The sequence below is a fragment of the Bufo gargarizans genome, chromosome 4, assembly GCF_014858855.1.
Source record: "Bufo gargarizans isolate SCDJY-AF-19 chromosome 4, ASM1485885v1, whole genome shotgun sequence".
NCBI lineage: Eukaryota > Metazoa > Chordata > Amphibia > Anura > Bufonidae > Bufo > Bufo gargarizans.
The window spans coordinates 288,871,684-288,890,059 of record NC_058083.1 but is presented as its reverse complement, the minus strand read 5'-3'; the positions used below and the strand labels follow the sequence as shown (position 1 = coordinate 288,890,059).

Below are 18,376 nucleotides of genomic sequence, written 5' to 3'. Positions count from 1 at the left end.
CGATGTAGCCCTAATGAAAGACTGCCAGTCACGGAGAAACGAGTGGCCGTTAGAACTTGTGACCAAGACATTCCCAAGTAAGGACGGAATTATACGCAAAGTAGAATTGAAAATACTGAGACAGGGAGAGACCAAATTGTTCCTCAGACCAGTAGGAGAACTCGTTCTACTGTTTGCACCAAAAGAATACAATAGTGACGTCGGTTGACGTCAAGCGGGGAGTGTTCTGTCCCCAGATTCAGTTCCAGTTGTTTCTGTCTCTTTATCAGTTGACATGGCATTTTAACTGTTGTAATTCATTTGCATTACATTGTGTCGTAACAGCACCATCTATTGATGAGTTTAGGTATTTCACCCAGCCTGTTTTTCTCTATGCATTATGGGAGTCCCAGTGCATTGTGGGTAGTTCCTGGTTCTTGCTAGTCTTGTGCTGGTACAGCAAACAGCCACCATCTTATGTCTCAGCAATCATGCTCTCTCACTGGTTTTCCTGTCACATCATCTGTTATTCAGCCTGTTTTTGAGCATAGTCGGTAAGAGCACTATCTATGTGTCATTTACTGCATTGTACTATGTTTCTTGTATTGATAGCTCATTACTATCATTGTATTATATCATATACTGAATGTATAGCAGGTTAATCTGTGTTTTATGCCATATACCATGGTATTTATGTTCTAAAATACTACTGTTTTATTCTGTAGTTTCACCTTTCCTGTCAGTCTACGAGCAATAAAGAGAACCTTAAAGCGGAACAGTCTCTTTTCTCTCAGAGGACAAAAAGGTTTAGCTACATGTCAGATTACACACCGTGCTAACGTGTATGAGGACAGTATACTAACTGTGTGGCACTATTATTTCTGCAGTATTGTGCTTGGAGCCATTGGGGAGCACAGCGGACACAGTATTGGAGGTAGCAGAAGGATATAAATGTTAGAGCACCGGGAGGGGGAGGATGATTAAAAAGTGAGAAGTCTAAGATGTCTTTTTTTTTTTTTGTGTGTGTTTTTTTGCGGAAAGGGCTGTAGATTTTATTGGTGCCATTTTGGGGTATGTATGGCTTTTTAATATTTTTTTTATTCTAAATTTGGGGTGGCAAGGTGGCCAAATTAGTCATTCTGTTGGGATCTAATTTTTTATTTTTTGGGGGGGGGGGGGGGTGTTCACTGCTCTGGGTAAATAAAATGATAACTTTGTTCTGCAGATTGATATAATTTTTTCTCTTTAAAAAAATAATAATAATTAGCATTTTGTTTCGCCATATTCTAGGAGCAATACCTTTATTACTTTCTGTTGATGTAGCTGAATGTTTTTGATCACTTTATATAACATTTTTTGAGTTTTTATTTTTAATGAGATTCACTGTGCAGGGTAAATACTATGAAAACTATTCTGTTGGTTGACACAATAACAATGAATATATATATATATATATATATATATATATATATATATATGTGTATTCCTCTGGTTGACTTGCTTGCTACCCTGTAATGTATAATTTTGTTTGTACATATATTCTCTGAATGTGAACTGCTGTGGAACATTTTGGTGCTGTATCAATTCTAAGTATATAGTTTCTTATGATTTACTACTTTTGCATTATACAAGCAATCACTTTTTACATTTGAGATCATTTGTATTTTACATCACCATACTGTTTTTATTTTTCCATCAAGGCAGCTGCTAAGGAGACGATCGGGATGGGGACCCATGTTATAAGGGAAAATAATAAAATCTACACAACACCTAACCCAAACTTCAGTGAAGAAGTCCGGGTTCGGGTTTTGGTACCAAATATGCTGATTTTTCTGCGACGCACCCGCTTCCTATCCGGCCCGCACATGCGACTATTTTACTGACCATCAACCTAACAGACCCTGCCTGTGGTAGACCTGTAAGCCATTATTCATTCTATGGTCACGACAGCAAACATTATCACTCTATGACCGAAAAGTGAGTTGCCGATGGCTAGATAGAAAGAGCCTTCCTCGACTCACACAGGTTTTTTAAATTCATAGTTGGTTTAATCCCTTTCCGATGGACATGTATGACAGAAGTCAGGTCTTTAAAGATGGTGCCCACTGAGAAGCGCAGTAGGCACCATAGCCACCTGGTTTCTAAATTGTGACCAAAGTACCTGAGGTAGCCTCAACTGGGGGTGCTGTGCTCCCAAGGCCTGAATGGTTCCCGGGGGATACCTATACGATTACGAATCTGCAATGAATTGCAATGAAAACGCATTGCAATGTAAGGAAGAAACAATCTAATAATTTCTTCCTATAGTCACCTAGGGTGACATTAAAAAAGTAAAAAAAAAAATTTTTTATAAAAAAATTAAAATCACCCCTCTTTCCCCATAATTAAAATGAAAATAAACAGAAAAATAAACATCACAGGCGTCACTGCATCCCAAAATGTCCAAACTTTTAAAATATAAACGCATCTATCCTGTACGGTGAATGTTGTAACCTTAACCTCCCAAAAAGTAATAAAAAGTTATAGACATGCAAAAATAGTATGTACAGATTGCCCCGCATAAAATGAGCCCTCACAAAGCTTCATAGATGTAACTATAGAAAAGATATAGTGGTCAGAAAATAAAGAAAAATTATTTTTTCCAAAGCTTAAATTTTTTTTCTGTATTAAAACACAAGCAAAACTATATAAATGTAGTTTCATAATTGTACTGACCAAGAGAATTAAGTTAACAGGCTAGTTTTACCACGCAGGGAAGGCTGTAAAACCCATAAACTGTAGTGGATTTTTTTCTTTCCAATTCCACATTTAGTTTTTTTTTCCAGCTTCCCACTACATTCTGTGTTATTCTGTGTTATATTAAAATTGAAACAGACACGTGAAACAAGCCCTCATTTGGATTTGGTAAGGTAGAGAGTAAAAAACGGAAATGCAACAACAGAACAACAGAAAATCCTCCAGAGATGAAAGGGTTAAACAAACCACCGGACAAAAAAATGTTGTGATACTGGTTTACCTAAATGTGTTTGTAAACTTATAATATGAAAAAGGGACCTTTTCACAAACGTAATTTATCTTTGCTTTCCTGCTGACAAGATTTAAGAAGAGACGTTACATTGAATGTCCTATGGGTTCATGCAACTGCGAAAATGACTGCGTAAGAAAAAAATCTCTTTGTTCCATTTCAATCACAGCTGAAGTTTTCTGATTGCTTTTTCTAGTAATAGAAAAATCATATAAAATGTAGTGAGGACAAGGGTCACCTAAGAACTTAGAGATTTTAAAGAAATCGTCATAAAGTGCCTATGAAATTTTAGCTGAAAATGTCTAAGGGTCAGTAGGTTGAACGCTTTAAATATTAAAAGAGTTTTCCAGAACTTAGAATGGATTAGAACAGGGGTCCGCACTTCAGCTACTGTGAAACTTGTGTGGGTGTTCTTGGGACTCCCATAGAGGTGAATGCTGGAAGTCCTAGATCCACAATAACAGAAGTGCTAAAGGTTGATTACACCAGAATTAGAACGTTAAAGGGATTCTGTCACCTCTTTTTACCCTATAGAGATGCGGACATGCACGGCTAGATCGCTGCTAGCATGTCAGCAATATACCTGTCCCATATCTCTGTGTGGTTTTATGGAGTGTAAAAAATTATTATATATATATATATATATATAAATGAAAAAATTGGACTGCACTCCAGGCGCATCCCCAAACAATGTGTGTTCACTCACCCATATGTGGCATAGCGACGTTTCGGCTCCAACTGAGCCTTTCTCAAGCCTCGCGGCGGGTGTATCATTGAAAACTTTTTCTATATATATATATATATATATGTAAATCAGCCTGGTAAGGAGCAGTGTTCCCTGTAAGCTGCGCGGGCGCGCGGCCGCGCAGCTTCCTTTATGCCTCCGCTCAGGACCTCTGCCGGTCCGCTCACCACTGCTGCCTGGAATTTATGTAAGGGGCTCGGGGCCTCTCTGTGCAATTTATTTTTATAACGCCCACAGTGCGATTGGCCGGCTGTGCTAAAGTCCCAGTGCGCACATTAAGTAACCCATTCCCACCTACCCATACCCTCTCGGATGCTGCACCAGCACCACCAGCTGTGACAGCGCGAGACCCGGCACTGACGTCACAACACAGGTCTTGCAGGATCACGCGGGATGACTGAATGGCGCGGCGCCGGAGAGGGTATGACGGCCGGGATTGTTCTGACAGATAAGCAGAGAAAAGTAGGTATATTTATTTATGTATGCACACACCCCGGCTTCATGGGGGGAGGCACACCGCAGTTAAATTCAGAAAAGGGAGCCTACGCCAGTCATATGAGGGGAGGCCCACTGGCAGCAAATCCTTCATTATTATGAAATATATACAGAGATGGAGAGAGGGGCAAAATAATGAAATATATACAGAGAGGTGCAGTGTAGGGACACTGTGTAGGGGTTATACTGTTTATTGTACAGCATGGCACAGGGGTTATATTGTCCGGCATGGTGTAACCTCCATACATTTTCTGTACAGTATGCTGTACATTATAATACCTGCACCATGCCGTACAATATACAGTATAGTTCATACACCGTGCCGTACAATATACAGTATAGTTCATACTGTGCTGTACAATATACAGTATAGTTCATACACCGCGCCGTACAATATACAGTATAGTTCATACACCGTGCTGTACAATATACAGTATAGTTCATACACCGCGCCGTACAATATACAGTATAGATCAGATACCATGCTGTACAATATACAGTATACCACCTACACTGTGGGGTTATTGTGTACGGTATATTGTACGGCATGGTTTATGGATTATAATGTATATTATACGTCATGGTGTATGGATTATACTGTATATTGTACAGCACGGTGTATGAATTATACTGTTCATTATCATGAGTAAGGACCAGCACGTAAATGTCCGAAATGCATAGATTTGACTGCCCTGCATATGTGGAAGTTTTAATACCGCTGTGAATAAAGGATTCCCTGCTATCAAGAGCTGGATTTTATCTCTTTTCTTCCTGAACTATACTGTATATTGTACGGCACGGTGTATGAACTATACTGTATATTGTACGGCACGGTGTATGAACTATACTGTATATTGTACGGCACGGTGTATGAACTATACTGTATATTGTACAGCACGGTGTATGAACTATACTGTATATTGTACAGCACGGTGTATGAACTATACTGTATATTGTACAGCACGGTGTATGAACTATACTGTATATTGTACGGCACGGTGTATGAACTATACTGTATATTGTACGGCGCAGTGTATGAACTATACTGTATATTGTACGGCGCGGTGTATGAACTATACTGTATATTGTACGGCGCGGTGTATGAACTATACTGTATATTGTACGGCGCGGTGTATGAACTATACTGTATATTGTACGGCGCGGTGTATGAACTATACTGTATATTGTACGGCGCGGTGCAGGGGTTACACTATATGCTCTTTGATGTGACACTTATCTTAGGTTTTCCTAGCGCCCACTTTTGATGGCGCTGTGCCCAGCTCTGAGCCGACCCCGCTCAGCAGCTGCCAAGTCTTAGAGGGAACACTGGTAAGGAGCCCAAGGGGCTGCACTAACCGTTCTGAGGCCCAGCCACGCCCCCCTGTGAAGGAGTCCAGCACCGCCTCTATCCAGGATTCTCCTCCGTGCTCATGAAGTCAGATCGCCGTAATCTCGCGGTGTGCGAGCTCGCGCAGTTCCTTCCCTGAGGCTGATGCCAGCACAGGGAAGGAACACTATGCTGGCACTGCGCATGCGCAAGTTTGCGCATCGCAAGATTACGGCGATCTGACTTCGTGAGGAGATTCCTGGTTACAGGCGGTGCTGGACTCCTTCACAGGGGGGCGTGGCTGGGCTCCAGAACGGTTAGTGCAGCCCCTTGGGCTCCTTACCAGGCTGATTTATTTATATATGAGAAATTTTTTTACACTCAATAAAACCACTCAGAGATATGGTACAGGTATATTGCTGACATGCTAGCAGCGATCTAGCCGTGCATGTCCGCATCTCTATAGGGTAAAAAGAGGTAACCGAATCCCTTTAAGGGTCCATTCACATGTCCGTACAATGGGTCCGCATTTTGCAGACCCATTCATTCTCTATGGGGCAGAAATGGATGCGGACAGCAGTCCGATGCATTCTACGGGTGCCAAGGAGATCCTGAGGCTGGATCTCCTCGGCACCCGTAGAATGCATCGGGCTGCCTTGTCAAGTATTGGGTCCCTGCCACAGCAGTGAGGGGACTCGATGCACTGCTTCACCTACCGCAAACCACTTCTATGCCGCGGTCAGCGCGGACCGTGGCATAGAAGGGGTTAATCCGCCGGCATTGCTGTAAACAGCGATGCCGGCAGATACAGCAGGGGACCGGCTATCAGGGACTGCGGGACTCCTGCAGTGATCAGGCGCGCACCGCTCCAGCGCCCGCCCAATCATCCAGCCGTACATGTACGGCGGAATAGATTCTAGTAATGTATCCCCTGCTGTACATGCATGGCGTTCTGCGTTGAGGGGTTAAAGAGATATTCCGGTTACGGTAAGTTATCCCCTATCCATAGGGGTTTCGTCAAGAATTTATTCATGTTGGCCTGTCCATGCTTATTCCTTCGGGTGTCCACTGCTTCTCTGAACCTGTCTTTAACCATCTTCACCACACTGTGGCACTTTGAGTGTTTCCCTGTAGCAGAAGCTCAGCAAGTAGGAGCAGTCTTGTTTTTGGAGGGAAAGTTCTATTTTTCAATGGCACCATTTCATTTACATTGTGGCGTTAAATTGAGACAAAATGCAATTCTGTTTTTGGTTTGGTTTGTACAGCGTTCACTGTGCTCTAAAAATAATATGCTACTTTTATCATGTCGGCCAGTACGATTACAGCAATACTAAATTTACATAGTTCTTCTTATGTTTTTACTACTCCAAAAACATATAAAACTGAAAAAAATGCTTTCTGTTGCCATATTCACCCATAACTTTTTCTATTTTCATCTACAGAGCTGCGTAAGGGGTGCGGTTTTTCTCTGGGGATCGAAGTGAACAAAAAATGGTGTGCAGGGGAAATACTTTTATGTATTAAAAGTTCTGACATTTCTGGCCTTGATAATACAAGCCATGCTTTTAAAATGAACCTGTCATCTCCAAAAGTGATATAAAACTGCCAGCATTACCTTATAGCAGCCCCCAGTCTGTAATTGATCATGTGTGTGAGCCAGAAATTAGTCAATCCATACTCGTGAAAAGTTACAAAATTATGCCCGCTGACTACGGGAGCCCAAGAAGGGATCGTGCAGTCATAAGCAGAGCACCGCACAGGCGCCAGACTGGCACAATCCCAAGGAATGGTAAATATGTAAATCATAGTCAGGAGGGCACGGGTAAGAGGCAGTCATTGCTTGACTTGAAGCAAGGAGGCCGCTGCCCCCCTTGACTTCAAGCTCACTGCAAACAGAGCGCTCAGGGAGATTAAAAAAGCGTTTTTTCACAAGTATGGATTGACGAATTTCTGGCTCACACACATGATCGATTACAGACTGGGGGCTGCTATAAGGTAATGCTGGCAGTTTTATATCACTTTTGGAGGTGACAGGTTCCCTTTAATGTTAATTTTTATATGTAAAATTGGGATGGAGGGGTGACTGTTCTCTCTCATTATATATATCTTTTATTCTATTTTATTTTCAGTCCCCAAGGGCTTTTACCAAAGAAATATTAAAAGAGTTTTCAGAAATGCCAGCAGATACAGAAGGGGCCTGGCTGTCGGTAATCGGACAAGCTCAGCTCCTGTGCCTGCTCAATAAGCGCAGACATCAGACCATTGCAAAATTATCTGCACAGAAATGTAAAGAATAAGCATTTTCCCAATGTAGCGAGTGCAGTCGGGTTTCATTGCTAAGTTCAGTCTTTTATTTCACACCCACCTCTGCTGTTTTGGAGTTGTCACCGACATCTGCTATTTTTACAGGTGTAGAGCGCTGAGATACGGCTCCTTCATCCTCCTTATCTGTTCCAGAGTCATCGTCAGAACTACTAGATACAGCCTCTTCACTTGGTGGGGGAGGGGCACTTGCTGCAGTTTTCCGCTGTAATACAGCTTCTTCTCTGTTTGTGTTGCTGCTGCAAAAATACAAAAGAAATGAAGCTATATTACCTGTGTATATTTTCTAAATAGCAGAAAGCAATTTATTGTTCACTGTAAAGAAGGCTATGTTCTGTCTGTGAGCAAACTTTAAAAACAACTTCATATTAGAGAATGTGCTAGTGTTGGCTCACAAGGGTGAATCTAAGCTTTACACTGCTAGGACAACAAACGGATCTTGTAATGAATGTACAATTCACATTAATAAAAAAATATTATGCAGAAAACTGTTGAGAGTAATGATTTTTTCTGTAATTTAGCTTGTTCTATAATTCATGTACGTTATGATTCTCACTGGAAAAGTGGATCATTTAAACACAAATGGTTTGGCACTGGTTAGGCTACTTTCACACTAGTGTTCGGGGCTCCGCTTGTGAGTTCCGTTTGAAGGCTCTCACAAGCGGCCCCGAACGGATCTGTCCAGCCCTAATGCTTTCTGAGTGGATGCGGATCCGCTCAGAATGCATCAGTCTGGCAGTGTTTGTCCTCTGCTCAGCAGGCGGACACCTGAACGCTGCTTGCAGCGTTCGGGTGTCCGCCTGGCCGTGCGGAGGCAAACGGATCCGTCCAGACTTACAATGTAAGTCAATGGGGACGGATCCGTTTGAAGTTGACACAATATGGCTCAATTTTCAAATGGATCCGCCCCCCATTGACTTTCAATGTAAAGTCAAAACTGATCCGTTTGCATTATCATGAACAAAAAAAAAAAATATATATATATTTTTTTTGTATTTTTTTTTTGTTCATGGTAATGCAAACGGATCTAAGCGTTTGCATTATAGGTGCGGATCCGTCAGTGCAGATACCAGACGGATCCGCACCTAACGCAAGTGTGAAAGTAGCCTTAGACAGAAGTGTGGAATCTACGGAACAATGTGTATTAGGCCTCAGGCACACAACCGTTTGGTTTTTTAAGGTACGCAAAAACGGGGGCCGTAGGTCCGTGACCGTTTTTTCGTCCGTGGGTCTTCCTTGTTTTTTGGAGGATCCACGGACATGAGAAATGAAAAAAAAAATCTAAGTCAAGTTTGCCATTGAAATGATAGGAAAAAACGGACACGGATCACGGACACGGATGACAATCTTGTGTGCATCCGTGATTTTTCACGGACCCATTGACTTGAATGGGTCCGTGAACCGTTGGCCGTGAAAAAAATAGGACAGGTCCTATTTTTTCACGGCCAGGAAACACGGATCACGGATGCGGCTGCCAAACGGGCTGCATAAAAGCTTTTTATATATTCTAACACAGAGGCGTTCCCATGGTGATGGGGACCCTTCTAGTTAGAATACACTACAAACTGTGTACATGACTGCCCCCTGCTGCCTGGCAGCACCCGATCTCTTACAGGGGACCGTGATCCTACAATTAACCCCTTCAGGTGCGGCACCTGAAGGGGTTAATTGTACTATCATATCCCCCTGTAAGAGCTCAGGGCTGCCAGGCAGCAGGGAGCAGACCTCCCCCCCCCCCTCCCCAGTTTGAATATCATTGGTGGCCAGTGCGGCCCCCCCTCCCTCCCTCTATTGTAATAATAGGTTGGTGGCCAGTGTGCGCCCCCCCCTTCTTCCCTCTATTGTAATAAATCGTTGGTGGCACAGTGTGCGCCCCCCATCGCCCCCCCCCCTTCCTCCCTCTATTGTAATAAATCGTTGGTGGCACAGTGTACACCCCCCATCGGCCCCCCCTCCCTCTATAGCATTAACAACATTGGTTGCCAGTGTGCGGCCTCCCCCCCCCCGATCATTGGTGGCAGCGGAGTTCCGATCGGAGTCCCAGTTTAATCACTGGGGCTCCAATCGGTAACCATGGCAACCAGGATGCTACTGCAGTCCTGGTTGCCATGGTTACTTAGCAATAGTACAATAGTAGAAGATTCATAGTTACCTGCTGGCTGCTGCAATGTTCGTGTCTGGCCGGGAGCTAACACCTACTGGTAAGTGACAGGTCTGTGCGGCGCATTGCTAAATGAACTGTCACTTACCAGTAGGAGGAGCTCCCGGCCGGACACAGACATCGCAGCAGCCAGCAGGTAAGTATGAATCTTCTACTATTGTACTATTGCTAAGTAACCATGGCAACCAGGGCTGCAGTAGCTTCCTGGTTGCCATGGTTACCGATCGGAGCCCCAGCGATTAAACTGGGACTCCGATCGGAACTCCGCTGCCACCAATGATCGGGGGGGGGGGGGGGGGGGGATGGGAGGCCGCACACTGGCCACCAATGTTGTTAATGCTATAGAGGGAGGGGGGGGGCTGATGGGGGCGCACACTGTGCCACCAACGATTTATTACAATAGAGGGAGGAAGGGGGGCGATGGGGGGCCCACACTGTGCCACCAACGATTTATTACAATAAAGGGAGGAAGGGGGGGGTGATGGGGGGCGCACTGTGCCACCAACGATTTATTACAATAGAGGGAGGAAGGGGGGGGGCGATGGGGGGCGCACACTGTGCCCCCAACGATTTATTACAATAGAGGGAGGAAGGGGGGGCGATGGGGGGCGCACACTGTGCCACGAATGAATTATTACACTAGAGGGAGGAGGGGGGGGGCAGATGGGGGGCGCACACTGTGCCACCAACGAATTATTACAATAGAGGGAGGAAGAGGGGGGGGGCCCGCACTGGCCACCAATGATATTCAAACTGGGGAGGGGGGGGGGGGGGTCTGCCCCCTGCTGCCTGGCAGCCCTGATCTCTTACAGGGGGATATGATAGTACAATTAACCCCTTCAGGTGCGGCACCTGAGGAGTCAATTGTGCTGATCACGGCCCCCTGTAAGAGATCGGGTGCTGCCAGGCAGCAGGGGGCAGTCATGTACACGGTTTGTAGTATATTCTAACTAGAAGGGTCCCCATCACCATGGGAACGCCTCTGTGTTAGAATATACTGTCGGAAATGAGTTTTCACGCTCTAACTCATATCCGACAGCATATTCTAACATAGAGGCGTTCCCATGGTGATGGGGACGCTTCAAGTTAAAATATACCATCGGATTGGAGAAAACTCAGATCCGATGGTATAAAAGGGACTCCAGACTTTACATTGAAAGTCAATGGGGACGGATCCGTTTGAAATGGCACCATATTGTGTCAACGTCAAACGGATCCGTCCCCATTGACTTGCATTGTAATTCAGGACGGATCCGTTTGGCTCCGCACGGCCAGGCGGACACCAAAACGACTTTTTTTTCATGTCCGTGGATCCTCCAGAAATCAAGGAAGGCCCACGGACGAAAAAACGGTCACGGATCACGGACCCCGTTTTTGCGGACTGTGAAAAAATACTGTCGTGTGCATGAGGCCTTAAAAAAAAAGGGATAAAATGCAGTCTTTGGGGCGTTTTTAAAAACCACAGATTTTAGGCGGCAGTTGGAATGATTGCTTGAAGGCTAGATGTCTTCCTTTGGAATTACCCTCTTTCTCTTTGACATAAAAAGTATGGGACACAAGAAAAATATTTAGAGTGCAAGGTTACTCATTAGTTTCCCATCCATTTCAATATATTTATTACAAGGAACAAAAAGGCATTAAATATATACATCAAATTATGACACCCTCTGCCTTTAAAGGGAATCTGTCACCACGATCTTGGACTATATTATCTGTAGTAATACATGAGTAGTACTGCAGGCAAGGAGATTAGATTGCTATATTTTTTTTCTTACTGCTCTCCATTGCCCCACTGTCAGTGTTTAAATCGGCTTTGGCGTACATAATCAGAATTGCTGTGATTACAGGTGTGTGTTTAAAAACCACTTGCCCCTGATAAGTCACATTTTCACAACATGAAAAAGCATAAAACGTGCAGTGTGGTGTTAAAGGTCATCTGTCAGTGGTGTTAAAGGGCATCAGATTTGTACCTACGAAAATGGCAGACCTGTTGCATGTGCGCTTGGCAGCTCAAGGCACCTGTGTTGGCCCCATGTACTTTTTTGAAAGGTGTTGCACAATAAAATTTGTCACATGCACCATGCAAAGAGAATGTGCTATTTCCCCCAAATGTACCAAGGCCACAATGTTCCTGCCATTGTTGCTGACCATCTTGCCCAGTTGGAGGGAAGGCAGCCAGTGGGATTTATGCTGCTTCATGCACTTCAGCAAGTAATTGGCTGCATGACTACTCTCCCCCAGGCCAATCGGAATTAACATGGCAGAACAGCGCTTCACTTTACACATAAGATAGGAGGGAGAGGTAAAGGAAGTGATGTTCTGCCCTGCCTTTGTTGGGAATTGACAGTTGTCCGTGGAGGAGGCAGAGAAGCACCTGGTGTGGGGACCAAGACTGAAGTGTCAATAGGACCTGGCCGCCTTGCTGTGGTGTGGCCTTGCTGTGAAAAACCTTGACCCAGTGGGCAGGGAAAAACATGCACTGTCCCTGCCCGTAACAGCTGCTCCATACAGGCTTAGACTGGCCCACAGGGAAACAGGTGAATCCCCCGGGTTGGCCCCCTGGCAGTCCCCCAGCACAGCATCTCAACCAGTCTATATCAATATAAAAAAAAAAAATGTAAATATTATTTAACAAACTACCCAGAGACACATCAGGAGGCTAGGAATCTTCCAGTTAGGGTCCATTCACACGTCCGCAAAATGGTCTGCAAATTGCAGACTCACAAAACACGGACACCGGCCATGTGCATTCTGCGGACCGCACATGGCCGGCACTATAATAGAAATGCAGCGGAACTGAAGTGCGGACGCGGACAGTGCACTGTGTGCTGTCCGCATCTTTTGCGGCCCCATTGAAAATTAATGGGTCCACATCCGTTCCGCAAAATTGCGGAATGGACGCGGACCCATTTTGCGGACGTGTGAATGGACCCTTTAACTGCAAGGTTAACTGCAAGCCATCAGCTAACTAAAAGGCAGCAGCATCCACTAAGCAGTGACTACACCAACAGCAACTTCGCCAGGTGTCTGTTCTTATACAGAAAAAAAAAAAGAGTTTATTTTTCTTTCAGGGGTTTGTAATGCAGAAATACCTGCCAGCAGCAGATCTATTAAAGGGATGTCTCACTTCAGCAAATGGAATTTATCATGAAGTTAAAGTTAATATAGGGCACTTACTAATGTTTTGTGATTGTCCATATTGCCTCCTTTGTTGGCTTGATTCATTTTTACATTGTATTATACACTGCTAATTTCCAGGGGTTACGGCCACTGCTGCAGTGCAGATATGAAGTGGCCAGGTCAGGAGCTGCTGTCCCACAGTCACAGCCACGAGAGAGGCCAGTGCTTGTTCCTATAGTATAGCACTTCTGGACTGCAGCAGTGGCTGTAATCCCTGGAAACAAGCAGTGTATAGTGTGACTGTAAAATTAATACCGCCAGCAAAGCAGGCAACATGGACAATCACAATACATTAGTAAGTGCCTCTTCAAATATAAAACTGGATAAGCAGTCTGACACTCCCCAATAGGTTTTCCTAAAGCTTCCCCCAATCAAATTCCCCAAAATGTACCCAATTATATCTCCCTAGTGTCCTTAGTAGAGCTAGATTACTAGTTTGCGTCTGCGACACTGCCATTGCGTCTGCGACACTGCCACAACACAAATCCTTCCAGGTCACAAGCTGAAAACAGAATGATAATTCATCTAGCTCAGCATCAGGAGCTACCTCCATCTTCTTCCTCCCTCATGGTTTACAGTGAAATGACACGGGGCGCTGCTTTTTCATCTGTAACAAAGTTTCATATACAGATAATTTTTACACATATAGGGTCATTTATGAAACTGCTGTGAAGTAGAAATGGCTTAGTTGCCCATAGAAACCAATCATATTCCACTTTTCATTTTCCAAAGGAGCTGTCAAAATGAAAGGTGGAATCTGATTGGTTCCCATGGGCAATTAAGCCAGTTCTACTTTACACCAGTTTGATAAATGACCCCAATAGTCTTTGTAATACCGAGTGGACATGCAGACCATGAGTCTTCAAATCTTTCAAGCAGATGAGACTATCAAGGCAGACTAGTACATACTAATAGAGAACAGCCTCGATAATGTCATTGTTGAACTGTTGAAAAACAGAAGGTGCATTATAAAGCCCAACTGATAAGACTAATGGGGTCATTTATTGAACTGGTGTAAAGTAGAACTGGCTTATAGCCTATAGCTACCAATCAGATTCCACCTTTCATTTTCCACAGAAGCTGTGAAAAATGAAAGGTGGAATCCGATTGGTTGCTAAGGCAACTAAGCCAGTTCTACTTTACACCAGTTTGATAAATAACCCGATAAGTATTTATAGTGAGCAACCTAGGTCTACTATTCATCTTCTTCCTTGATCCAAATTAGGTCATATGACCCTTGCAGATCTAGTTTTGTACAATAGAACAGCTTTCAGATCAGTGGAATTGGATATCTATATCTTCATGATGACCCTATGGAAAATGACCACAGGGCCCCAACAACCGCACTAATTTGTAAAGAAAAAGAACCTAGTTCCAGTAGGATAGGTAGATGCCCAGATAAAAATTCCCTCCAAAATTTCTTTGATGTATGCTAAATCACCACAGTCTCTGAAAGAGAAAGGGGATAAACCCTACTTCTAGGAACAACTAGAATCAATCTAGTACAATCACAGATACGCAGGGAAAATCTATAGGCTTATTCCCTGTCTTGAGACCTTTCTGGAAACAAAAATCCACTGTGGTAGCCAGAGAGATTAGGTCAAAGGAATATGTCAATTCATCCTTTAAATGATTTTTGCAAAAGGCCATCTCTAGAGCCCAATTCTCTCAAATTAGTTCCAATAATACGGTATGAAACGTAAAGAGATATGCACCAACTGTGGAAATACTCTGTTTCAGGGGGTAAAACTGCTCAAGCAGCTGCAGACATTTGACCTGATCCTTGAAAGGCCCTCTGAAAGGTAGGTACATTCCTGCAGGGAGTCCAGATGACTACAAATTCTCAGAAGTATGTAATCCATCTAACATACAGGAACCTTGTAGAACTACTTGTTTAGAAGAGCAGCTGGTTGCCATGGAGACATGAACCGACTGTGTGCAGAGCCGGCAGCTGTGGGCAAGAGGACAATGCTGATATGGGGTGAGGTGAGTAACTTGTATATATACTAACATCCTGATGCATTTGATCATTATTTACTCACGTGTATAGTTCATTGTATATAGTCTTTTTTTTTTGTACATGGCACATCATTCAATTTGTGTCTGGCTATTAAGCACTTTATAAAAGAAATGAAGCAAATATTATTTGCAGAGAGAGCTTCCACATTTATTCAGAGGTTCTTAAACCTTCTCAGGAATTGCCAATACTGTAAATGTCATAACTGCTCCAAGCAGAACACGCGTCTAGTATTACACATGCAATTACAACTGGATTTTCACTGCCTGTCACTTCCTACACAAAAATCATTGGCTTTGCTTATATTTATAAATTCAGGTTTTGTATTAAGAAAAATATTAAAGAAAATGTACACACAATAAGAGTTTTGCTAATAATGAACACAAATTATAAGACTTTTTCAAAATAGATATGCAAATAAGGAAAAGATACCATATTTTGGAATGTTCTAGATTTATACATATTTCATTATACTGACCGGATAAGCACAATGGGGGCGATTTATCGAGACGGGGGTGTACTGCGTCAGTCTTTATATCTTCTGCACTGCAGGAGCATGCGCCTAATTTATGGCAAGGTGCTACCTTTGTCATATATTAATTAGATGCATCCTCTTGTAGTCCATGTCCCTAAACTAACATTTATGGCAGCGGAGAGCTGCTGCAGATTTCTGTCTTTACTTACACCAGAAAATTGGTGTAAAGTAAGATAAGTGTGCAGAGCCTGCTGGCCCCTACCTCTTTCTGACCTATCTGCAGATGGTGGTGATGGACTCTCGGCACCCCCACCAATCAGCTGTTTGAAGTGTCCACTGCACTTGTCTGAATGCCATGTCCTCTTCAGTGTTTACCCATACACTGTCTACTTTGCAGTGGCAGTGCAGTGTAATTACAGCTTCCTCTCCAAGTCAAGTGAATTGGACAAGAATCGTAATTACACTGCACTGTTGCTAGGAGATGGCACCCAGGTAAACACTGAAGAGGTCTTGGTGCTCAGACCCTTCGAAAAGATGATCGACATGGGTGCCAGAAGTCGGACCCTCGCAGATCTGATATTGACGACCTAACCCGAGGCTAAGGCCCCATTTACATTTTTTGTGGGTAGGATGCAGACCCATTCATTTCAATGGGTCAGCAAAAAATGTGGACAGCACACCTTATGTCCGTTCCATAGTGGTGCAAAAAAAAAAAAATGAAATCCTATTCTTGACTGTTTTGTGGAAAAAGATAGACATTGTTACAATGGATCCACAAAAAAACGGATGTAACTCGGACGTCACACCCACTCCATCCATATTTTGTTGTGGACTGCAAAATACATTAAGTCGTGTGACTGCACCCCTTAGGCTACTTTCACATTAGCTTTTTTCTTTTACGGCATAGAGTTCCGTCATAAGGGCTCTATACCGGAAAAGAACTGATCAGGCATAACCCCTTGCATTCTCAATGGAGAATGTCCTAAGTTCAGTCATTTTGACTGGTCAGGCAAAAGAGAAAACCGTAGCATGCTACGGTTTTATCTCCGGCAAAAAAACTGAAGACTTGCCTGAATCCCGGATACAGCATTTTCTTCCATAGGAATTTTTCTAAATACTGGAATGCCGGATCCGTCCTTCTGGTCTGTGCATGCGCAGACCTTTAAAAATGAGAAAATAAATAAATACCGGATACGTTTTGCCTGATGACAACGGAAAAACGGATCCGGTATTGCAATGCATTTTTCTGACTGAGCAGGCATTTTTCAGACTGATCAGGATCCTGATGTCTGAAAAGTGCCTGATCAGTCAGAAAAAATGACATATGTTTGCATACAGTTTGCCTGATCAAGCAGGCAGTTCAGGCAATGGAACTGCCTGCTGGAATAAAAAAACGCAAGTGTGAAAGTACCCTTAGGCTACTTTCACACTTGCTGCAGTGTGATCCGGCAGGCAGTTCAGTCGTCGGAACTGCCCGCTGGATCCGCCGATTTGGATGGGACTGAAAGCATTTGTGAGAGGGATCCGGATGAGGATCCGTCTCACAAATGCATTGCCAGAACGGATTCGTCTCTCCGCTTGTCATGCGGACAGACGGATCCGTCTTGTATTTTTTTTTTTTACATTTTTACAGGTCTGCGCATGCGCAGGCCTGAAGGACGGTATTTTGAATGCCGGATCCGGCACTAATATATTACTATGGGGAAAAATGCCGGATCTGTCATTCAGGCAAGTCTTCAGTTTTTGTCGCTGCAGATAAAACCGTAGCATGCTACGGTTTTATCTTTTGCCTGATCAGTTAAAACGACTAAACTGAACACATCCTCATGCATCCTGAATGCATTACTCTCCATTCAGAATACATGGGGATATACCTGATCAGTTCTTTTCCAGTATTGAGCCCCTGTGACGGAACTCTATGCCGGAAAAGAAAAACGCTAGTGTGAAAGTATCCTTAGTCATAAATATCTGCAGCCCAGACAACCAATATATATGTTACAGGTGTTTTACTTTTGTTGCATGTATCAATACTTTCAGATGCCTCACCCTGCAGTAACTGCAGACCAGTCAGAATCAGGTGTGTGGTGGATGTGTGTGTATCGTTTAATTGGGGATATTTTTTAGAAGTTCCTAATAAGCATGGAGCATTTGTTTTATACTTAAAGGGGTATTTCGAGCCCAGACAATGGTGGCATATTGCTAGGATATGTCCCCAGTGTCTGATAGATGCGGGTCCCACCTCTGGGACCTACACTTTTCTCTAAAACGAAGCATAAAACAAAGCCAACTAAGTTCCTATTTTTGGAGAGCCCATATAAATAAAATGGGAACTCACCGTGCTTGCGTGGCCACCATTTCCATTCAGTTCTTTGGGGCAGATGCAAATCGCAGAGCTGTTGCTCTGCTATTTTTGGCGGCCCCATAGAAATAAATGAAGGACAGCTGTGCATTTGCAGTGCACCCTCCTCCACTTTGCCAGCTGAGTTTACAAGATAGGTGTGGGTCCCAGAGGTGGCTAGCGATATGCTCCCATTGTTTGAGATGGGAAAAACCCTTTAATATCTTATGAGAATATCGTTGTTATCATTATCCTTGTTATGGCATTATAATAATATATGTTCTCATTTAATTGATTTATCAGAATTTCAAA

At 43.5% G+C, this 18,376-nt stretch overlaps 1 protein-coding gene across 3 annotated transcripts in view; it reads right to left on the bottom strand.

Annotated features, from left to right (window-relative positions):
* The window catches only part of FIG4 (FIG4 phosphoinositide 5-phosphatase), a 450,714-nt gene that overhangs the window by 111,847 nt on the left and 320,491 nt on the right, over positions 1-18,376 (bottom strand). For 2 of the 3 annotated variants that reach the window (XM_044289559.1, XM_044289560.1), the window contains exon 21: positions 7,937-8,132. In XM_044289559.1, coding sequence (XP_044145494.1) covers positions 7,937-8,132 — 196 coding nt within the window. The remainder of the gene's footprint in view (positions 1-7,936; positions 8,133-18,376) is intronic. The other variant, XM_044289561.1, reaches the window with a different exon arrangement.